The sequence below is a fragment of the Parasteatoda tepidariorum genome, chromosome 6 (assembly GCF_982258835.1).
Source record: "Parasteatoda tepidariorum strain Cologne lab strain chromosome 6, Ptep-v5.0, whole genome shotgun sequence".
Taxonomy (NCBI): domain Eukaryota; kingdom Metazoa; phylum Arthropoda; class Arachnida; order Araneae; family Theridiidae; genus Parasteatoda; species Parasteatoda tepidariorum.
The window spans coordinates 33,401,807-33,427,279 of record NC_141760.1 but is presented as its reverse complement, the minus strand read 5'-3'; the positions used below and the strand labels follow the sequence as shown (position 1 = coordinate 33,427,279).

The 25,473-nt window shown below is 25.0% G+C and overlaps 1 protein-coding gene across 4 annotated transcripts in view; it reads right to left on the bottom strand.

Annotated features, from left to right (window-relative positions):
• The window catches only part of gkt (tyrosyl-DNA phosphodiesterase glaikit), a 30,453-nt gene that overhangs the window by 3,988 nt on the left and 992 nt on the right, over positions 1-25,473 (bottom strand). For all 4 annotated transcript variants that reach the window (XM_087165619.1, XM_087165618.1, XM_087165616.1 and 1 more), the window contains exons 2-16: positions 24,333-24,654; positions 20,429-20,491; positions 20,159-20,296; positions 19,193-19,239; positions 18,602-18,657; positions 17,206-17,302; positions 16,559-16,593; positions 16,366-16,458; positions 14,838-14,999; positions 13,291-13,369; positions 11,260-11,442; positions 9,645-9,760; positions 7,955-8,062; positions 7,166-7,268; positions 6,931-7,024 (exon numbers count right to left, since the gene is read on the bottom strand). In XM_087165619.1, the coding sequence (XP_087021745.1) occupies positions 6,931-7,024; positions 7,166-7,268; positions 7,955-8,062; positions 9,645-9,760; positions 11,260-11,442; positions 13,291-13,369; positions 14,838-14,999; positions 16,366-16,458; positions 16,559-16,593; positions 17,206-17,302; positions 18,602-18,657; positions 19,193-19,239; positions 20,159-20,296; positions 20,429-20,491; positions 24,333-24,603 (1,645 nt within the window). In that variant the 5' untranslated portion in view covers positions 24,604-24,654. The remainder of the gene's footprint in view (positions 1-6,930; positions 7,025-7,165; positions 7,269-7,954; positions 8,063-9,644; positions 9,761-11,259; positions 11,443-13,290; positions 13,370-14,837; positions 15,000-16,365; positions 16,459-16,558; positions 16,594-17,205; positions 17,303-18,601; positions 18,658-19,192; positions 19,240-20,158; positions 20,297-20,428; positions 20,492-24,332; positions 24,655-25,473) is intronic.

Sequence of the window (25,473 nt, the reverse complement as noted above, 5' to 3'; positions counted from 1 at the left end):
GTAAAATATATAATGAAATAATAAGTGAATCACTCGTGGTCAGATAATTAAAAATTTAATTTCACAACTAAGATGTTAGAACGACATTTAGGATACTGAGATATTTTAAGACGCTTAAAAATTTTGGCTACAAATTCGACAGCTTTTTATGTTCGGTATCTTCATACTCTTTGTAGTGACTTAAAATACATCAACGCTATTTTAGATAATTTATGTTGAAGTCACGAGAAACAAAAAAAAGACAATCAATAATTTATACTCTTTTTTTTAAAAAAAATAGTATACTTAGTAAATAATCAGCTGTTTTGCATTAAATAATTTTAAACAGCGGAATGTTTTTAATTTAATTTGTTAAGAATTATTGTCTGCTAGCTAAGAATAAAATCTTGTAAAACAAGATTTTATTCTTAGCTAGCAGACAATAATTCTTTTCAAGAAAAATGACTATAATTTAGAAAGGAACTTTACTTTAAAGAAAACCTAAATTAAAGAACTGAAAAAATTGATTAGTATATTAATGAAGAAATAATAAACGTAAAAGGGTAAGGAATAAGATTCTTAAAAATGTCAAAATTTACTAAATAATAGGTAAAATAGTTCTGCGAAACACTTGTGAAACACTTCCGAAAATTTCTTTTAAGATTAAGACGATATAGGGTAAACCAATAAGTGATGGAACACACCCCAGTGAAGGAACATTTCATAGATATTTTTTAAAAATAAGATTTTAAACGTTTTAATTTAGATTGATTGGTAACAATAGCTTACTACCTAACAATAGGAAGTCATCTAACAATGTATTGAGTTACCTGGTTTTAGAGTCTTCTCTGGAAAAAGTTTTGAATTTGTTAGTATCTGTTCAACGACATGTTTCTTTGACACAATTATAAGGTCAGTGGTGGTAGTTATCTGTTTAAAGTACAATTAATTGCATATAATAATACTTTTTTTCTCATTGTGAAAAATAGAATTCAAAACATGGTTATTGAAGTTACGTTTTATTTATTTCAAGCATCATAACATAAGCAAGTACTGAGATTAGGGGGTGCTTATTAACTGGATTACCAAACGATGAAAAACCAATGAATAAACAAGTGTTCCTTTATTGGGATTTTTTCAAGTTAATGAAAATAAAAGAAAAATTTTAATTTTCCTGTACTTTTAGTCATATTATACATCAAAATTATGTTAAAAGTACAAAAAACAACTTCTAACCAGTGAAGGAACAGGCATGTTTCTTCACTGGGAATAGATTTCCCAGTGAATGAACAGTATGTGTGAAATATGATTTTACATGGTAGATGATTTCACAATTAGTAGTTCTGTGATATAGAGGACACCTTAAATTCAATTAAATGTTGTATGAGTAGTTCCTATAACAATTTCATTTCAAAATGCAAATTTAATTGCTAAATTTATTTAAAGAATTATAATAATAATTTATTAATTATTTATCGTTATAAATGTAGTGATTAGTTATTACATCATACCTTAGACACCTTAATAAGCTATGTTTACTGACTAAATATAATAATAAAAGCTTGAATAGAAAATTTCTTTGCAGGACTTTGTGCTAATAATTAGCTAAGTTATTATCTTATTGCGGTCTTTAACGTCCAGACGGGAACTGGTAGGAAAAATCCATTTAAAGACAATCATCCAGGTGAAAAATGGGTGAAGTTTTTTTAAGGCGACATCCACCGATAACTCAGTGCAATGCGAAGATAATTTCAAAAGGCAAAACTTCCCTTAGAGAATAATATTCGAAATACTGGTTTTAAGAATTTCAGAGAATCTTTAGGAGGGAAGTAGCCCTGGCATCCTTTTATAAAGTGATTGCATTTACAATGCGAATGAAACAAGAGTTGAATATTGCCCTTAAACGGGAAAAATCTGCGGCCTTAAAAATTATTAGGATTTATATTCTAAAGTACCTAGGAAAGAAAAAATACCTCCATTGGTAGTTTTTCCTTACAGAAGAATTCTTTGAGATATTACAGAATCAGTCCCTGCTATATATTTCATTGGAAAAAGCGATTCATGAAATGAAACAATGACCGCAGCAACATTTTACAAATATATTGCAAATGTTTCTACCCATGCCTAATTAAAATGCTATCAAATTCCTTATTTTGCTCGTTTTGGATAGGTATAAATCTCATATTAATTTGAAACTGAGCAAGTTATGTTCATCAAAACAAATTTTCTGGTTTAGTTTTCTACCCAATTCAGGGAAATCTCCCGTTAGATCTTAAAAGAATTGTAAAGCAATATGCCGAGAAAATTTTACATCCATTTTTAAATAAGATTTTGAGGCATCAACCGATGAAATTAAAATGCTTTTATGAAATGCGATATTTTTCCATTCGATGTAAAAAACGTTGACTTTAACAAATGCATGCAAAACAGACACCAAGAGTTAATAAGCTAGACAACTTATCAACAAAATACATGCTTCGAGAGTAACGATGCACTATTTCTTCAGAAGCTTGAGAGGGAAATCTCACAAGTTATGTTGCAAATTTTTAAAGGAACATTGACGACTGAAAAGTTTAATCTCCCAAATAACCAATAGCCTGTGATTTTCTCAATATTGAAGAATTTATTTAAAAAAAAACATTTGGTTAATCAAATTTTGGCACTGAAGCTGATGCAACTAACATTGATAATGAAAGTATCTTGAAAACTGATTTTGATATAAGTCCTCTTGAGGCATTGTTAGTTGCAAAAACAATTGGTTCCATAAGTAAATGGTAAGTACTGCTGAAGACCCACTAGATATAAGTCAATGAGAGATGGATTTGACTCAAACTTCGAAACTCCTTTTTCTCATTTATTATCTAGTGAGGAATTCTAGAAATGGTATTGGAAAATCAAAAGAAATTTCGAAGATACATTTACATTGGCTAAAAATTTGAAAAAAAGAGGAGGGTTAAATCAAAAGAAAAAAATTACTTTTTTGCATTAACTTCAGATAAAGAACGAAAATTTAAAGAGATTGAAAGAGCTGAAAAAAAAGTTAAAGCAGAAAATATGACGAAGAGAAAAAAAATACTTGAAAAGATTAAAAAATAGCTTAAAAAATATGGGGAAAAGAGTAAACAAAAAAGTGATCTAATTATAATAATAATAAAAACATCATCGGATTACGCAATGATAAACATTCATAATTTAGAACGGACTATTAAACTGTGAGGAAAAAAAATGAAAAATTTTTTTTTTTAAATTATGCATTCAAACATATTTTACTTTCCATTCCATGACGGAAGAAAAAGTAACATTTTCTACGTTAACTGTGGTTATATGTTGTAATTCTAAGAAAAATCTTGTTTTTAGACATTTGTGTAGCCAATGGATTCCTAACGAAAATCAAACATTTTCTAAATTAAGTGTTCATTCACTGGAAAATTTAGTGTTTATTCACTGGTAAGAACTGTTCCTTCACTTGGTTATCTTACTACTTATTGGTTATCTTACTACTTATTATTTAAACCACCAAAAGCTTAAAACAATATTATGTATATTATCTAATTTTTTTTTACATAATTTGTATTTAATAACAAATATGTCGACACCATCATTTAGCTAAAATTACAAATTTTGTAATTTTTATGATTTTTTTCTTAAAGGCAAGCTAAGCTTAAGTTAAGTGTTCTTTCATTCGTTAATTTACTCTATAAGATGTTGAGAAATTTGCGATGTTTGAGAGATACTTAAAAAAGTTGACTACCTATTTTTATTAATATTTATAAAATATATATTCAAGAAATTGATAAACATATTATTCCAAATCTATGCATACGTATGTATATTAATGAAATTGTATCAGTTATTGAAAAACAAAATCAAAAAATAAAAAATAATCACATTAAATAAGCACAATCTGGTGTATAATCATATTCTATCAGAAGATCATATCATATCCTATTTTATAAAACGAGAAATTCCTTGAATAAAGTGTTTTTTATACAAAATGTTTTATTCAAATTTCTTTACTAAATTGCAAATAAATTATTAAGCGACTAAAAAGGAAACATTGTATTTTATAGTTAGAAATAAATAAAAATTAAAAGATTAGCAAACGATTATTAGCGAAAAAAATATGAATGAAATTTTACACTACGCGCGCGAAGTCAAGTTCCTCGCAAGTGTATCACATTTTAATATTAATCGCCCCATTTAATCATTTCCTTATTGTCGCCAAATTATTTTTTAAAAATAATTAATTTTAATTTTTCTCAGCTTCTAATAAATGAAAACAGTTGAAACTTTAGATTTTTCAATTGAAAAATATGTAGATTAATATGGTATAAAAAAATTCATACCTTATAATTCAAAATTTTTTCATCCTCAATTTAATTAAATAATAAAAAATAATTAATAATTATTCAAAATTATTTTTTTCATGAAATTATCTTTGGGTAAATGAGTTTTATGAGTGGGTGCAATTTTATTTAAATTGCTTTATTAGTTTTAAAAATATGACTAGAAACGTGAAAAGTGAAATTAACATTAAGGGATACGAACTTTGGATCGCTCTCCTGACCAAACTATGGGGACCATTTTTCCCAGATTGCGGCTACCCCCTATATTTTGAAGGTTAAAAATCCAAATATGTGAAAAAAAATGTATGTTTATTCAGAGAAAGTGCGTTTTTGTGTCTGATTTCGTAACTTAATTAATAGTTAGCACTAATTAATTAGCATATTTGAGGTCACCCCCAGGAACCATTAAGATTGACGCTTAGTTCGAGAAAATCTGATCATTAGAACAAAAGTTATTCAGGGTGATTCGTTTTTTTTTTTGCGGACTGTACATGCTTGTTTCCAATACAGAGGTAAATCAACTTATAGTGAAAATGAAATATTTTCAAATTATTATTAATTTTTTTTGTTTAATTATTTAAAAATAAAAAAAGGTCTTTTTGTTCTAAAATAAAAATTACCGACAAAAAACTTCCAAATTACTTTTTATTAAAACAATTGGCTCGGTTTTTACAAGTGCTTTCATTTACAAGGAAATCAATCTTTAATGATGCATTAATTAATATTAGTATTGGAATAATTAATTATTTAGAAAATATTTGTGGTTTGGTTATCAGCATTATACTTTTATAAAATGCTGCACTTTCAAACCAAAAAAAATAAAAAATAAAAAACATATAATTGCATTTATTTATTTGGTGAAAGTAAATTTTGAGAATAATACAGAAATATTATACTTATAAATTGCTATCTTCGAATTTTATTAATTATGCTTTTATTATCGTGAATTAAATATCATCGTAATAAATTTGCCAGGGTTTCCTTGAATTAAAATTCTGCACCAAGAGTAAAATATGTTTTACCTTAACTAATAATTTCAGCTTGATAGTTAGGAAGCTGATGAAATACATGGATTTCTAATAATTCAATTTTTTTTAGAAATAATTTTAAGGTTACTATAAATCTGAATATAGTTCTGCCAAACATAAATAATTTTTACCTGGAGTGGGCATCCTGTAAAATTGGGCGAGTACCTGGTACCGGTCTTGAGACTAAAAATGGTACACCTTGTATCAGGTAGTAAAATTGTTTTTTGCAGAGTCTGGGTAATAATCAGATAGTGAAAATCTGGCTGGGTATCCAGCACACAGGATTTTTCAATCCAGCAGCTTTCAATGACCCACTCTTCTGTTTTTCATTTTCTTAAGTAAAAATAAACTTGATTCTTGCCTTTTAAAAGAAATAAAAACTTTGCAAATTTTAAAAGAAATAAAAACTTGAATTATAATTGCGACTAACTAAAGCCAAGAGGAAAATCTCCAAAAAAGAGAGCAAGTCATTAAAAGCCAACAAATTCGAAATTAGCATCCGGTACATCTCTACTTAAGATGTATAATAAATTTGTTATTGTTTAATTTAATTTCAAAAAGTTACTTATAATATAAGCAAAGCTCATCTTATAATATCTCAAGAGGAATATTAATTTTTGTTACATAAAACAATGCCCCAGAAGATTTGTGTTTAAAGCAATGATCCTCAAAGGAATTTACTTTGTCAAGTAATTTATACCAACAGTTTATTTTAAGAAAGCTGTTGATATTAACTTCAAATATCTAGCAATAAGTGGATGAATAGTAATTAAGTGAGAGAAAAAGCATATTATCATAAACGAATTTTGTAGAAACTATTCTTTTTGTACAACAGTTATTATGCAGCCCATATTTAAAATACCGAAAATGCCAAATTAAACTGTCTAAGTTTTTTTTTTAAACATTTCAATACTCGTACTTCACTTTGATAAATATTTCACTATAACTACAAACCAGTTTGCACTCTAGTAACAGAATAAAAATTGCAGTACCTTTCAATTCTAGAAACATTCTACCAACCAATATCATTCTTAAAGCCTACTAATTTTTTGCTAGATTATTTCTTTAAAAAAAATGAGCTGATAAAAGTTGTAGTTTACAGAAACGTGAGAGAAAAATTTATGTTCCAACAAATAGATCTTCTTAAAATATTGTAGTAAGTTCCTTTCTTAAATAAAATCTAAAATCTTGCTGCATACTCATACGCCCATTTATCAGTCTTCTAAAGTTGTAAAGCATGGATCACTAACTTATAAAAAATAATTAAGTTACTTATAATTTTTAATCTCTTGAATATTAAATAATTAAGTTCATTTCAAAATTGTATAAACAAATATGGTTATAGTTATAATAAACATTAACAGAAAAAATAATTTAGTCCTATTTTTTAAAATGCACCTTTTTTATTTTACTTTGTATTAATATGTACAAAATAGTAAAAAAAGAGAAATAAATAAAAATTTGCACTATGTTGAAAAAAATAAATTCTAAAAAATTAAAATTTACTGCATAACATTTTTCTAATATTTAGCTAATTTCCAACAACAGAATTCACAGAATATTTAAAATTATTTTACCATCTTTAGAGTATGGCTGTAATGGTATATCATAAGGAACTGGAAAAATATTACTAAAATTATTGCCCATTGGAGAAGTGAACACTTCTTTTCCCTAAAAAAAAATAAAGAATTATCACTAACTATAACTATTGAACATTTTTAAAAAACAAACATATTTGTTAAAGTAAATCTGTAAAATATATATTATATATATCTACATTAAAATAAAAAAAATAAAGACAATTTTACTTACAAAATATTTTGGCAAGAAAAGAACACCTAATTCATACGATCTAATCATAAACTGAGAGCCTTTCTTTTCAAGTGCACCCCATGCAGCTTTGGATAAATTTGCACTAAAAAAAGTTCAAAACCTGAACATTAGTAAAACAAACATTTTTACGGAAACATATAGATTATTTCGAGGAGAAAAAATGTAGCAAGTTAATGATAGATAGAATTTTTATATTTATCATTTTACATAAATAGATTAAATTGCCTTGAAAGTTGAATGATAAAAGTAAACACCTAGCTGCCAATAATGAAAGTATTCTCTAATGAGACATGGAATCATATCCTACATTATCAAAATATTAATGAATAAAAAGCTCTATTGAAGATTTTGATTTTGTTAACAAACAATTTTTTCTCTATCTTATTCAATGGAAAAACTGCAATAATTTTTGCAAAAATTTTTGAATTTAAACAATGAAATTTTCTAAAAATAAAGTTAGAAGTAGTTCTTTTTTTAAGTTAATTTTAAAAAAAACTATTATATAATCTTTTTAAAAATATATTATTTTATAAAGGTTACATTTATTTATCATTACATCAAGCAATCAAGAAAAACTCAAATTAAAAATACTTTTCTTAAATGGTAAAATGTTTTTTCAATTAAAAAAGTAAGATGGCTATGAAAATTTAAACCTTAATTTTTAACAATATAAATAAATTTGTATTGTCGAATTTCAAAAATATTAGGAAATAGAATTTGAATAAATATAAATATATTAAGCAACAAAATACTGAAATATAAACATACCTAGTGACAAGAAACCATGCTACTTTCGCATTACTAGGAGAAACTCGTAGATAAGTTTTTATATGAGGAGATGCTTCTGAACGCCCCAGCATTTCACTTTTCCAGATACTTTTAAACAAAAAGTGTAACATAATTTCTCAGAATGAGCAAAAATTTAAAAATTCATAAAATTTATGCATAGAAATAATTTGATATTTAGAGAATATTAATGAAGCAATGGAATAAAATACTTCATGATTGACTTTTAGTTTTTTAAAAATCAGTATTTTATAAGAACTTAGGCTTTTACTTCTTTAAAACAACCAACTTCCTTGTTGTCAAAAGGAGGAAAACACCTAAATTTCTTAAGAAAAAAAAATCTCAGCTATGGTGGAACTCAGATAATGTGAAACTAAAAAATTTTAAAGATCCAAAGTTTCAGATAACAAAAGGTACATTTTTTAGCTAACAAGAAAAGATTATTTTATCATTAGGTAAATAATTGTAAAGAAAGTTTCATTGTCAAAAATAATGAAACATAATATGGTAGGGAGTAATAAATTATTAAACTATTAGTTATTGCATGTAGTACAAAAATAATAGTTTAATAAAAAATGGAATATTTCTGATTGCCTTATGAAGTTTTGGGGTTAATTAACTCTTAGAAAAAAACTCAAACTTTTTTCTGCCTTCTTTTGTACAAATGAAATTTGTTGTCTTGAGAAGTTTTATATGACACACATAATGATGCCTGTCTCCAATATTTTTTTTATTTCAACACAATTTTATTTCTACACTTTTTTCTGAAGTCTAAAAAGTCACACAAATAATTTTTAAAAAGTAGTGAAAAACTTAAAAAATACATCAAATTGCTTGACAACTTTTCTTAAATATCTACAATTAAAACTATTTTTAATTCATCTTTTTTTCCAAAAATTAGAAATTAAAACAGTCAAGTTACAAATTGTCCATAACTTCTTTAATTCATTTTGATTGCATACTTAAAAATATTAATACAAATCTTTGAATTATAGAAATTCGATTGTATGTAGTTAATACCCAATTTAATAATTTTATAAAACAAATTTGATAGTGCATCTTTAATGTTCTATAAAGGTATGAAAATAGATCAATTGCTAGTTTTAATATTAGTTATTTTCATTTTTAAATAATTTTTTAAAGTTTCTTATTGAGTTATACCAACATTAATACTAAAAGTACATAACTCTATAGTTTTTTTATTTTATTTACTTTGATTTAATCTTTCCAATTTCTAAAATATGCAGTTTTAAATATTAAGTATTAAATAACTAGCATCATTTATAAGAGCTTTTAAGTCAAACATTAACAATACATACTCATAGTAAGTTACTTAATTCTTATATAGACAGACAAAGATCTTGAAACATTTTCAAATAAGCCTAAATACAATTTTCAGAATGAGAATTAAATTTTATTACACTAAAAATTTCATTATACTACCAGCAAAAAGAGATAATAGCTAAAAAACATTTCGTTTTTTTTTCTTTTTTTTCTCTGTAATATAAATTTTTTTAATTTTCTGCAAATATAGGATGTCACAAATGTTTCATGATTTCTTTCTCAGATCTTACACAGTAATATATAGTCTGAACGAAATAATATAAACTATAATCGAAAAGAATTTATCAAGATTCAAATAGCTTTGTATACATATACTACTTCAACTTACTGAAGAAAATCTTTCAAATAAGGTTGCTTCGTAGCTACTTTATAACTGTAGGGCAAAGAGGCACCAGCTGGGTAACCTTCTAAACTTTTACGCACATTATTTTCAGTTGGATAAACCTAAAACAATAAGTCTTAACATCAAGTTAACATTTATAAATAGTTATCATTAAAGTAAAAAAAAGAAAAATCAAAAATTAAAATTTATTAATATTAACGCATTAAAATAATGAATTTTAATAATAATAACAAATATTAGCTTAATAAGAATAAATATTTACAAATTGAAATTTATGAAGTTAATACCAATTTAACTAAAATTTATTTAAACAATACAAAAAAGGTGCTTTTGCAATGATTGTTTCTTTGAGGACATTCTTAAATTTGAGCAGTTAAAATTGGTAGATTTACCTTGAAATTAATATAAACTTTAGAGTTAAACTAAAATATTTTCAATAACAATTCCATCTTAACTTAGTTTAAATTTAATAAACTGAGTTTAACGTGTGTTAAATTGATGTTTGACTAATTTGATTGCTAATTAAATTGGTGCTTAATTACAGTATTTTTTTTTATTTAAAAAAAAAACTTCGTACATTTGATGCAATTGTTAAAGATGATGATGTTTGAAACAATATAATTGTTAAATCGAAGTTTTTTCTCCGAATATTAAAATAATAACTAATATTATAATATAAACAAATTACAGATTTACTATTTAAGAAATGAGTCAGTTTTCAAATTTTGAATAACTTACAAACAATTACTATAAAATTACTTATTATACAAAAAGTGTTTTAGTATGTCTTGCTTATTACAAAAATATTTCTATACGATATTTTGAGCTACAAATATAGTATATTTTTAAAACAACATTTAATTTAGTTTTTTAATTAAAATTTGATATAAAATAATTTTTTTAATTAAGCTTTACTTTACGTAATTAATTAAGCTTTATTTTTATAGAAAATAATTATTTTGATAATAAATATAAATACATTATTGAATATATTGATAATACTTGGTTTAAGACAATGTTAGATAAGAACAATATTTTCTAGATGTTTGTAATAGCACAAATATGCTTTTTTCACTTATAAAAAGAAGAAGAAAAATGAAAAAAAGAAGAAAAAAAAAGATTGTCATTATCAGTTTTATACTGAAGCTGTCTATTATAATCCCTTATTTTAATACTAAATAATATCAAGTGTTAAATTTTTATTTCTACTTAAGTGATAACGATATATTACATAGACAACTCATACTGTTAGTTTTAAAGAGTCGGGCATAAATAATAAACAAATAAAGTAGTATTTCAGTTGGGAAACACACAAATGAAATTGAGAAGTCAAATATACACTCTATTATCTGTCCTAAATAGTTTTTTTTTCTAAGAAAAACAATTGTAATATAATGTTGCTCTCATCAAGTTAATAATCTTCACATTTGACAATATCTATATTTATCTATAATACATTTCAAGCAGTCCAGACCACTAGGAAAAAATGCATTGAAGAGAAACTTCTAAATGCGTTTTTATTAATTCATAACTTGAGATTACTATTTTTTAAAAAATATGATTTTTTCCTTATTAAAAAAAAATATCATGTTTAACTAACCAATTTTAGGGGGGCAGGCTGACTTATTAAAGATGAACCTTTTGTTGTTGATAAAGAAGTAGAGAATTCCCCAGTTAACCATTGGTCTGGTGAGGCGCCCAATGAACCAATGCTTGAAAACTGACCAATAAGTGGCCAATCAGGTTGCACAACTTCCTTGAGATTACCATTCAAATTAAGAACCTGTAAAAAAAATATTTATAACCAACAATTCATTAGGATACAAAATATTGTTGAAAAAAAATTGTACAACAAAACTATAGAATTATCATCAACTTTTGTAGCCTCTAAAAATAATTGAATAACAGGCATACAACTCTTTAGAAAAACTCGAATTTATAAGGTAAAAATTTGAAAAGTTTGAATGTTCACAGTGTACTTTAACATATTTTTGATAATAATTAAAAAAATTTCTACATGTATACATGCATATATAGATATTAATAGGCATTTAAAATTTATGATTAAAAATTTATGAATAAATATTTCTCTTACAACTAAAATCACTAGTTCTTCCATCAAATATTGTATTTGAAGTTTCCTGATATAAAACAAAAAATATGTGTTCAATAAATTTATTATAATATTTAAAAGCTCTAAATATAAATAATTTTCAAAAATGTTAAGGAACTTAATTTTTAAAAAGATTTTCAAGTTAAATTAAAAGAAATGCTTATTCACTAGAAAGTGGAAATAACGAAATTATTAATTAGAGAAATATTTATTAAAATAACATCGATGACAAGAAAGATAAATGATAATACCATTAAATAAGTTTTTATAAGATATGATTGACCTTATTTGCTTCAAAAAATACTTTATAGTTAAAAGAAAAGTGGGAGAAAAATTTTTTTGACCAGGCAATTTAATAAATAGCCATATTATAAAATAATTTTTTTATTTTCTATTCTGAAATTTTGCTTATTTTTTAATAAAAATTATATTTTTTGCTCATTTTTTAATTAAAATTACATTATTATTAAAAATTAAATATTATATTTTTTGGGTTAAAAATATTATTTTAAAGTACATGCTAATAAACTGTGAAAAATTTGAAAGTATGGTAATGAACCAAAACTGCTTCTCATTGTTGTCAGTGTATTATTATTGGACAAAAACATCATGCAACAAGATTCTTAATTAACTATCAGAAAATGAGACTAGGAAACTTTTGGCTGTCATTAACACAAAATTAATAAAACTTATAATGGTTAATGGTCAATACCTGTAAATTATTTATTTCCTATTTAACTGCATATTTATTGTGTTTCACTGTGATAATAGAGATACCACTTTGATAATAGAGATACTGTATTAAGTTAATGTTAAAAATCATTGTCACAATACAATTGCTTAAAATTTGTTTTAGCTATCTTCAACGATTTTAAACAATCAAACAGTTTATATTTAACTTATTTTGTTATTTTAGCCATTTTTGTTTCTTATGACAAACTTATTGAATAATAAATGGTAAATAATAATGCTAGTGCAAATAGTTAATTTATTCTCTGAAAAGTTATATGTTTATATTTAGTTTTATTATATATTTTATATGAAACTCTGTACAATTAACAAAAGCAATATAAAAAAATTATAATAAAATAATTCATTAAAATTGCAAAGAATTATGAGGAATAAACTTTTTGCACTATTGTTAAGCAATATTTTTGGTGAAAAACATGTAATGTTTTTTCACTGATAGAAAAATAATTAAGAATTTAAAAAACAAGCTTGAGAAAAATACTAAAAATCGTGCAAAAAAATAAAATAAATAAATAAAATAAAATATTTTAAAATCTTATCCTAATAAATTGGGAACAAAATCCATGAATAAAACATTTGGTATTTTTTATGCAATTTATTTTTAATTTTGATTTATGAATCTGTTTATTGTCTTGAAACAAAAATGATTGTGAAGCAATTATGGAGGTTAGCAAGCATGGACTGAACCCCATATTTTTCAGGAAGCATGAATACAAATTTATCCTACACTTTATTACATGGAACATCAATTTTAAATGAATCCCTTACTTTTCGCAATTTTAGGTGACCAAAGGATGTTTTCTTTGACCCAATATGACGGCCAGGAACAGATCCAATTAGAAACACACTAAAAGAACATAATATTTAACAAAACTATTATATACAACATTTAAGCATTGTAATTTAATGTAAATTACTTTAATAATTTAATTTTCAAATATTAATCACTATAAAGCAGCAATTAAGAAACAAACAGTAGTAAAGATGGAATATAAATGAATGAAAACAAATAATAATCAACACAAAAAATAAGTTGCTTTCATTTTAATTACAAATATAAACATAGTAAAAAAAATAATATAACTTAGAACTTAAAAATTTTATGTTTATGAGAATGAAAATCTACTAACTATCAAATCTTAACCAAGTTTGATTTCTTGTAACAAATTCATAAGATATAAAAGGCATATTGCGAAAAAAATTTAAGCACTTAATTAATAAAAATATTTGAATATAATTTTATCAAAAAAAAACAAGAGCAAGTTTTATAAAAGAATACCCTTTTAATTAAATAAAATACCAAGCTATTTGGATGCATTAAAGAACTTTAATGAGTAAATAAATAATGAATGAATTAAAAAAAAACATGTGAAAAATTCAGAACAGAATTTGAATAAAAATTGTGTAATGAAATATTGTTGCAGTAAAATAAAAAATAAAAATCAATATTTTGCAGCTAAATCAACAGTATAATTAAAATTGAAAACCATGCCAAAATTTACTATATTTATAATGAATTAAAAAGTATTAGACAACCACATCAAGTTATAATTTATATAACTATTAAATGCATCAATTTGACAAATTGAGAAACAAAAGCAAGAAGATGACTAATAGTTTTAAGTCATAAGTTTTAAGAAATCACAGGCATTCAGTAACAACAGTAGGCATATAGTCAATAATTCTTCAAGTAATAATTTCTTAATGCATTTTTGTCACAAATTTGATATCCTAAAAAACACTGTTATAATTATTTAAAGCAAACTGAACAAGGATAAATGTTTTTGAGTCTGTGAATATGAAAAATGCAAAATTTAAAATAGCATTTTTGAGACAATTACAAATAAAGAAAATTTTCATGAATCCTCATCAATTTCAACTCATGAAATGTGAAATCAAGAAAGAGAATAATCTTTCTGTAGATTTTAGAAAATTTAAGAAATAGTTTTAGTTGTGTGTGAAATTGAGAGAAATATAATGTGATTGTGTACTTTAAAGTCTCAAAAATTATAAAAAATATTTCTTTCTTTTCTTTTTTTTTTTTTTTTTGAAAAAAAAAAAAAAGAAACTTAATTTTACATCAGAGAACACTTACATAATTTTAGTGCTGAAAAAAATTTAACAAAGTAACTGCATTGAGTTAAACAAGAATTCTCTCAAGTAATAAAAAAAAAACACATTTGACATAAAACAAAACTATATATTCAGAAAAGTTCAGATGATTTAAAGATTGATTTAATAAAGGTTAATATAATTTAATGTGGAAAAAAAGAGCTTAGAGGATATATAAGAACTTTGATACTGTGTATACTAACTTTACTTTGGAAAAATTATGTTTCTTTATTATTTGGCACCATTCATTCAATTCTGGAGCTTCATAGGCATTGATGTATTCTAAGAGATCCGCTTTAAAGCTTGTAGGAGATTCACCACTTTCAGAATTCATACACTCAGGCAGCACTGGACTCATCCATATTCTTTGGGAAAATAAATACATTTAGCCAAAACATTTATGTAAAAAAAGGGAAAAAAAAAGAGATTGTAATATAAAATAACATGAAAAATATGAAATTATGTTTGATTAAACAAGTGTTTGTTTAATAATTTTAAAAGTCAGACTTATGCATTTCTCTTCATTTTTAAAAATGTAGTCTTCATTTAAAAATAAAAAGCTAAACGTTTTTTCATGCTTTTACTAGAATATATGAATACTAAGAGTCTCAGACCACCATTACTGGAAGAAGTCATAGCACAAATTGATTAAACTTAAAGACAAAAGCACTGACACTATTCCGTTTGAGTTAATAAAATATGGTGGAGAGGAAACTACTAAAGTATTTGATTTAATACAAGAAATATGGGAACATAAAATAATATACCTGAGAAATGGAAAATGAGCAAAACCTGTGTAATATATAAGAAAGGAGATATACTTGAGTGCTTTAACTATAAAGGAATCAGCTTGCACTGTACAAGTTCTAAAGTATTCTCAAACATTCTATTCCATAGATTTTCTGCACTTATGGAGAAAAAAAACAGTCAGAGATCATCAAAATAGATTTTGAAAGGGAATATCCTCCACAGAACAGATATTCAATATTTGACAGATTATGATAAAGACAAAAGAATTTGGTACTGATACACACCACCTCTTTTTTAACTTTAAAACCATTTTAACTTAAAACCATAATATTCATAAAATTTAAGGGCAGAAATAAATGTTTTGTATTAATGTGTAAGCATTTATGAAAATTCTATATTAACTTGTTTCATGTGTACATGCTAAATTTGGCAATTGCAATCTTACTAATACAAGATCATTGGAAATACAATACTAATGTTAGTGAAAGTTCAATACATAGCTAATTAATTTAGATAATTAAGGTCACTAGATATTTGCAACATCTTAACATTTTAATTTGTCTAAGTAACTAGTTTTTTTATAAAAAATTGTCAGAAATAAATGCATACTCATGCAAAACATTTAAAGTATTAAAATAAATGCATACATCTGCAAAATTATTTAAAAACGGAAAAAAAGTAATTGCTTTTAAATAAACTAATAAATTTTTATTTTCAAAGTATTCTTTTTAAGTAAAGATGTTATTACACTTTTATTTGTATACAAAAGTCATATCTATTAGAATTCTATCTTTAATACCTAAGACTCTCATACAGATTTTATAAGATCACAAATTAAAATAGTTTTTAACACAATTGTGCATCTATGCTTCATTTTATGCTATTAATGAAACTTAATTTTACTTTTTAAAATTTTACTTCATCAGTTAATATTTACATAGTAAAATATTATTGATAAGAATTTATAGGTGTTCATATTACCCTTGAGTTCTTTGGTACCAATCACTGTCTACAATATTGGATGTATGAATAACAATTCTGAATCCATTTTTATATAAAAGAAACATCATTTTCCTAAAAAGTGCAAACATTGTATCAACAAAAAATAAAATATTTAGAGTCATAAAATACATATTTAATATAATAAAAATAAAGTTTTAAAACTTTTACCTACGTGTGATGTGTTCCAAAAGGTATATTTAGTTTTGCCTGTGGATATCAATGGAAAGAAAAATATCAGCAAGCAGTTTGAACCAGAATAAAAATTATGTGATGATTAAGTGTAATGAAAATTAATATTTTTTCCGAACATTAAAATTTTAACATCAAATAATAATAACTACAATGAAAAATAAACAAATATTATTAAGTTAATATGAAAAATAAGACAGCAATAACAAGATTTGATAATAAAAAAGAAGAAAAGTAAGAATAACTAAGACAGTTTTTAAAAGAAATTCAGCATTGGTTCATAAATTTGGTTCATTTTTGGGTTTATTCTAATAAAGCTTTAATAAAAAGTAAATTTATTTTAAAATCCGATACACATTTTATTATCAAACTCCTGCATTATCCTTTAGAACACTAATGACTGCAAACAATTTTACACTAAGATGTTGAAACTTTTAGAAACATACAAAATGCATATATTAAAATCTATCATTCAAATGATAAATGAATGAAATAAGTATAAGATTTAAAAGTTTAATTTCAATTTTAAACTTTAATTTAAATTTAATTAAAGTAAATTACTTTTTATATGATAGGGAAAAAACTGAAGGAAATAGAAAGAAATATATCAAATGGGCAATAAATACTAACTTGGCAAAACTTAACATTTGAAAAATCAGCACCTGATTTCTCTAATGAACTTTTAGACGTTCTTTGCTCTCCATGTACAATTGTTAGTGGACATTTCCTATAAATAGAAAATAAAACATATGAAACAGCTGCAAAATCAAGAAATAAAACATAAATGTATAGGTTAAATAGACTGGGAACACAAGTAAAAATATTCAATTTATGTGTTAAATATAAATTAAATTTTGAGATATTGTATAAAAAAATGAATAAAAAAAATTTTTAGAAGAGTAATTTCAAAATAGAAATTCTACCCATAACTTTACTAAATTCACTTAAATAATTTTTTAAATAAAAAAATAACTAAGAGAAAAGCCTTCCAAACAGATATAAGCAAACAGTCATCAAAAAGCAGATGTGAGCAAACAGTCATAAGCAAAGTTATCATCTAGAAATGTAAGGAAATGAAATATGGACATGCTACAGAAAATATCAGTAGGAAAAAAATATGGAAGTAAAGAAATATTGTTAGTTATACAATAACAGGTTGACAAAAACGAACTTCCTGAGAATTCCAGAGTAAAATTATAAATATTTTTACAAATTTTAGTGACTTAAATTAGAGTAATGTTAATCGTAAAATTGTTAATTATATATATTGCTATATATATATATTTGATATGTTTAGAATTTATCGTAAATGCATTTACAGCAAATTTACAGAAATGTTAAAAATTTACAATGAATTTACAGAAATATGTTACGAATTTACAGTACAATTCTTTGAAGTAAAATTGTTAATTTCTTTAATTTAAACTTGTTCATAATTTTGTACCTTAAGTTTTTATGGCATTTAACAAAATTACATTGAAATAAATAAAATTATTTTATTAATTGTTTATAATCTATCAATTAACGAATAATCAATGAATTTCCAGAGTTTATTGTTAATTAATTTAAAAAATTCCATGCCTACTCCACTTTCAGATTACCACCTTGTACAGTTAAAAAGTAAAACACCCCATAAATTAATGTACACCCAGTAAGTAAAAAAATGTGAAGAACTTAATTTCAATGTCTTAAAATGTGAAGAACTTAATTTTAATGTCTTAAAATGTGAAGAACTTAACACTCTCAACTGTTACAACCTTTTGAAACATACATTGTAAAAATACTGACAATATCATTAAATGCAAGTTGTCGTATAAAGTTAATATATTGGTTTTAAAAGGAGTAAGATTTTGAAAAATACTTATAAATTAAATTATGCTCTCAAGCATTAAATTAAAAAGTAATTTAAAACTGGGACCTCATTTAAACACACAGTAGCCTCTAATAACTAAAATTATTTTAAATCTATATTTTTAATTTCAAAAAATTTTTCAGATTTATAAAGAAAACTACTACCAATTCATACCTGTATTCTTCAGGATACTGTTTCATAAGCCAACGCACATCAAACATATAGTTAAACTGGAAATGGAGATAACAAACGTAAAAAAACAGTGTGCATTTCCTTACGGCACTTAAAGAATCTAACAACATTAAATCTTAAAGAATGATTTGCAAAATTATTAAATAATAAATATCAAAATTATTAAAAAACAATAAGCACACACACATTATATAGATATATATTTGTGTGTGTGCAATATAAAAACCTAACAACTTTTTGATTAATTCTTTGTTTAATTTTCTTTCCTAATTCATCATTTTAAACATTAGCTTTTCTACAATTATTAATTCTTATTCTGTTAAAAATATATTCAAAACAGCAAATGCTTACATTTTTTAAAAATAATTATCATAAAAAGGTTTTCCATTACGGAAGCAAAAAATTGTCACCTCAATGAAGAAACATCCTTAGTATATAATGCTCACAATATTAATGTAATTAAATAAAGAGTGTTGTGATTTTCCCTTGCCTACACCTGCCTTAATTACCAGCTTCCGCTCGATTACATTTTATGTATGTATAATTTAATTATCAATAAAGTATTATACTTACTTGAGCTGAAGAAATCAATGGACCTCCATCTTTTAAAGATAATATATCTAAATATTAAAAACATTTAACTTTTTTAAAAAAAGGTACACAGCATGCTGTTTTATTAGTAATAAAATAAGTTAAACAATAAATTCATTTAAAGAAATAATTGTTGACTAATAAACTAAATTGCATTAGTAAAATACAGAATTTCATTTTTTGTATTTTGCAGTTTATTTATCTACTTTAAATTAAGAAACAACAAATTAAAAAGATAACTGAATATTTTAAAGCATTGTAATATTACTTGGTAATTATTAAGCCTATATTGCTTTCTATAAATATCTCAAACCATTTTGTTGAAAAACAATTCTGATTCATATAAAGCCTAATTATCATAAATGAAGAAATATAACTTTTTAGCACTCTCATGAATTAAATATTTAATTTAAAATCATTTAAAGTATAGCAGAAAGGTAAAATTATTCATTGCATGAAAATACAATTCCATATACCAATTATGTCAGGACTTCAAAATTTCACGTTTTGTGAAATTTACATCAAGTCAGCAATTGTATTACTATTTTAAATAATCTAAGGCAATAACCAATATTTGCAATTGCAATATTACTTTAAAAATCCAAAGAACTTGTAAATTTTTATGAGCTACTTTTGTAAAGAACTTATTTTCAATTATTTTCCTCATTATTTTAAAAGATTTTCTACAATAGAAACATACTAAAACATCACACATTTGTTTTAAAAAATAATAAAACCAAAATAAAAAGTTACTCAATCTATGATTATATGAATAGAAAGCTATTATGAGTTCATTTTTTGCGTAAAACTTTGAATTAAATTTTCAAAAAATACACACAAAAAAATTATTTCAGAAAAAAAAGCTTATAAAATTGCTCTTTTTTTTTTCTTTTCTGTTGTTGAAATATTCATTAAATTAGAATTACAAATACTGAAAAATAGATTTACCTTTAATATCAAAAGTCAATTTGTTGTTATATCTTTCAGGTATTCCATGAACTTTAGTAAGATAAAAATTGTAATCTAAACCACCTGGAGCAGCTGTCTTAACTTCTGCACTAAATCTCTTTTTAACTGATTTAGGATCTGCATTTAAAATAATAAATAAGTAAATAAAATGAATGAAAACAAGTAATTAAAGTATAACTCATGAAACAAAATTGTTGGGCTCTACTAGTCCATAAAATTTAGTAAGATAAAACTGGTAATGTAAACCACCTGAAGCAGCTGCTTTAACTTCTACTGCAGTAGATTTCTTTTTAGCTAGCTTAGGGTCTGCATCTAAAAAAAAAAATGAAATAAATTGAATGAAAAAAAAAAATAATTTAAGCATAATTCATGTAAAAAAAGTTGTTTGGCTCCATTATTGTTTAATTTTAAAGATAGAAACTATACAAAAACTCATTTTCTTCTTAGGTAAAGAAAATTCTTAAAGCTACTTCGAAAAATCCAAACAATTCTTCATTTTCACTAATACCCAGATTTTAATTACCTAAATAATCCCTTATAAATTACAAAAAATGTCATAAAAAAGTTTAAAAAATATACCCTTAGAATAAAAATCTTGCAAATAAACAAGAAGAATATCAATCAGAAATATGTATACACACAACCAGTGACAGAATTTACAGAGCACTGCAAGTGCAGTCTTATCTTCGAAGTCTTATCTTGCAGTCTTATCTGTGACTTCAAATTGGTCACGCAGAGATTATTATTGAAAAAAATTAAGCATAATCTAACAAGTGTAGTACAATTTGCAAATATCAAATATAATAAAGTTATACACAAAAACCTTATGTTGTTTTAAGCTTAATTAGAATTTTATACAATTATACTTTAGCTTTGCTCAAAAGAAGAAGAAAAATAGATGCTTATACTAAGCTCAAAAATGAAATCAGAGAGAAAGGTTTAACTTGCAGATGATAATACTAAAATAGAATCAATTCATTTTAAAGAAAGAAATTAACAGAACTGTAAATTATGGTGACCAGATTTGTACCTAATCAAAGTTTTTTCAAATGAATCCATTATCATACTAATACAGGCAGAGGGTTTATACTAACTGGAGAATTGCAAAGTTGTTCCGAGAGGAAGGATAAAAGCAGGTTTTAGGCAGGGAAAGAGGACACAACATTTAATTGATTATTATTAGAGAGAGAAAAATCATCCAAGTGACACAAAATCTAAGTGCTCCCCACGTGGCAGAGTCACAGCAACACAATGACATTGTCGCAAAACGTTACAGAGTTATTGCAAAAAGATTTTTTGTTTGGAAATTTTAAAAAATGTATTTCTTTTTTCGACAAAAATGTACACATAATATTTGGATCATGCATTTAAATAATCACTTTCTGACGCACTCAATTTACCCCGATAGTATCATAAATCAATGTCTCGGAAGTTATGGATTTTCCTATGGATTTTAAATATCCCGATACATTTCAAACAATATGGAAGATTCGAATCGTGCATTTGAGCATTTATTTTTAAATCAATAATTCTATCGAATTTTTCACATTTATTGCTATTGATTTCTCCATAGTTTTTAAATCCAATATTTTTTATACAATATATTTATTGCAACAACCTAATCTCGAAATGAAACAAGCATTTGAGGAGTCCAATTCGCGTGATTTCGTCATCGATTGGCAATTACTACTACACACTTGTTTCATGACGTTTAATTATTTTTTTTACTGTGATGATTATTCATAAAATGCGTAGAAGGAAATAATTTATTCGTTCCCCCCATCCAACAAAATGAGAGAATATCACCCATAATATTAGAATAAAAAATTATTACATGTTCAATTTAAAAAAATTATATAGTTTTTTTGTAAACACAGTGCTTTTATTATTTTAAATTAGTATCTAGTATCATATATATATATTTGTTATTATTTAAAGTAACTTGCAGAAAGATATTAGTGCTAGAGAGTTATGTCCCAGGTAGCTCAATAAAATTCTGCCACAGGGAGTGCTCCTCAATTTAAAAGTCACAGAAAATCTTTCAAAATAAATCTGTAATATGTAAATAAATCTGTGATATCTTAGGGAATAGGGTAAATTTGAGCAATTATAATTGGTCTATTAAATAGGTAGCGGGGAAAGATTGTTTCTCACAGTTCATAAAAGGAAAAATGTTAATTAATGCATACTTCAACTAAAAATAGATTAAAAGACAGGATGCGAATATTAAAGTGTGGAAAAAGAGCATTCAGTTTTGAATAATAAATTTTAAAAAATATTTTGATAAAGAAATAATAATTTAGGCATACTTCAAAAAGATTACTTGAAGCTTTTTATGTTACATATATATAAATATACAGTAAAACCTCGATTTTTCTGCACTTATCATTATCATTTAAAAAACGCACGAAGTGGGAAAACTTAAATATAGGATAAAAAAATATGTAAGTATATTTTTTCAAAATTGACATTTAAGTGATGAACTATTAGAAAAAATGTGCAATTTTTACTTTCTCTTTGTTTGCAGATACAATTTTAACAATATATCTCTCAGCACTTGCTATTGTCCGCAAATTTAATTTTCGGTTTACATTTGCAAATAGATATTTTTTCAGAGTTTTAATGCTTTGAAACACTCTTGATTAGTTATGGGGTTTTATTAATCTCCATCGTTTTCATCACTATTATCTGAAGTAGACATTAAATCAGATATTGAAGGAATTAAAAAGAAAAGGGATGGATGTTGAAATGAATAGATACTTTTCATCGAAATTCTTTAGCCAGGCATATTTATTCCAAAGGGCCAATGCTCTTGTTGTATCCTGAGAGGCCTGTTTCATTAAAACAATTTGTAATATATTTTAGTCTATTGTTCAACACAGCAGACACCCAATTTAGAGCTTCTAGAACATTTATTTTTGTTTAGAAGAATCTTGCAGGTTACTGGAATCAAGAAGAAAAAAAAAATTATTACCAAATCAGTAGTTTAAAGTAACGTTGAATTTCGCTAAAAGAGATTTCACTCGCAAATTTTACAATTTAAGCTCCAATACTTTACTGAAATACTTTTCCTGCGCTTTGCCCATCCCACCACTCATGGGATTGTGACTCAAGTGGTCTCTTTCCCATAAGCAGAATATTTTCAAATGTTCTGCAACAGGACTTATTGATTTATATAAATGTTCTGCAAGCATTTCACAGCGAAAAAGCCAATTTTACGTTAAAATACAATATTTTCATTTATTAAAATACAGGATCATACACCTACATTATTTTTTAAGCAAAGGCAAAAATTCTTGATTTATTACTTTTTCAATCACTTTTGAAGTACAATTTTGTTAATTACGATTTTGTTAATTACGATGATAATGAATTATTACTAAAATGCCTATGATATGAAGTTCCGAACATCAAAATATGGGCTGGCTTAAAAATCTTTCAAAGGGATAAGTGTCCAGATGCTGTATCATTTGCAAACACAAACATTCGCTTGTCTGTTGTTCCAACATCTTCTTCAACAACTTTTTCATCTCCATCGAAATCATTTGGTCTTTTAGAAAATCTGTCACTTATTCAAGATACAAATTGTTCTGCAGGACTTCGTTTGTTCTGCGACGTACGTCGCAGTTTTAGGCACTTTCTGCTTCTGGGGTCTCTTTCACAGACAAAAGTACAATAAGATAAAATAAAAAGAACAAAAGAGCAGTTTTGAACTAATCTCTCTTCAAAAAAAAAAAAAAAAAAAAGTTTGTGTGAGCTTTGTAGAGAAAAAATTATTTTGACCTGTTAAGTAAAACATATAAGACAGGATTTTCGTAAAAAGGGTAACGTAATATCCGGAAAAAATTAACATTATCGGTATAGAAAATCTTTATGGACCAGCAGAAAAATTACATAGGAAGCGGGATAACATACAAAACTGATATCCCAAAACCGGGGTTCCAATGCATATATATGAAATTGTATAATATATTGATGAACAAAGTACCAATTTACACACGAGTGACATTACAACAAGCTTTTAAATTAAGAACAAAAATTAAAAATTATTACATTTTAAGCTATAACAATTCTGCAACAGAAAAGCACATTACAATAAAATACTAAATATAAAATACTTTTTTTTTTTGACTATGTATACTAAAATACAAACCTTCATGACTAAAATTCTTGATGTGATCAGGATTTTTCCGATAACATTTTTTACCATACTGGCATTTAGGACGATTATCCCCTGATTCGATAGCTGTAAATTTCCTTTTATTTTGTTCAACTGTCACTTCATTATCAGAATCAGAATCTGAGATAGTATGCACTTTTTTATTGTTTGGTTTAACAAATGACGAGTTCTTTCTCTTCTTAGATTGCTCAATGATTTCCTGTAGTTCATCTGAATCAATTGTACGATCAGAATCACTGTCCATTTTTAAAAACTAATCCAAACCAAATACTCGGAGAAAAGTAGTATCAAATAACTGAAAATAAAAAAATAGGAAGAAAGAAGATAAAAACAAATGGAATTTTCAAAAGGAAACAATTCTCATGCTGTTTAATTTAAGTTATTAAAAATCGTAATAATTTTTTATGAAAATTAAAACCGTAAATGAAAACTAACATTTGAACTTTTGTTTTACCACACAACAGCTTTCATTACTTATATTTCAGCAAGCATATGCAATATGTTAAGAGATCATGAAGTAATTTTATGAACATCAATTATAAGATGTTAAAAGAACTACTTACCAAATTAATTTCACAAAAAATCGAAATATGAGAAAAAATAATTTCAATTATTTAATTATTATTAAATGAAAGTTAGAGATCAGAGAAAGTTAGTTTCTTGCAGGACACTGGTCAGAAGTCGTTAAAATTTGGCTATTATGTTAGCAAAGGTATCGATACGGAAATCTTTTCTATCAATTTTAAAAATAACTATTTGGTGCTATAATTACATACTAGCATTGGCATTTGAAACTACACACCTCACAGGGAGATTTTCCTGTTCGTACCTGCATCGAAAAAGCAGCCAAACTTAGGGATGTTTCTCGAAAGTGATCTGTCGCTCTAACTACAATCACCAAGGTTCCAAATGGATTTTAATCTTGCATTTTTTTAATAAAAAAAATTATATATATATATATAATTTTTTATCAGTAATAATTTTTTATATTTATATATCAGGGGTCTGTCCAGACATTTTGTGAAAGGTCCGGTTTTCGAAAAATTGTGAAAAAATTACTCACATTCTTTCAACTAGAGTCTGCTTTAATGAATTTGTGCAAATAGGATCGGGC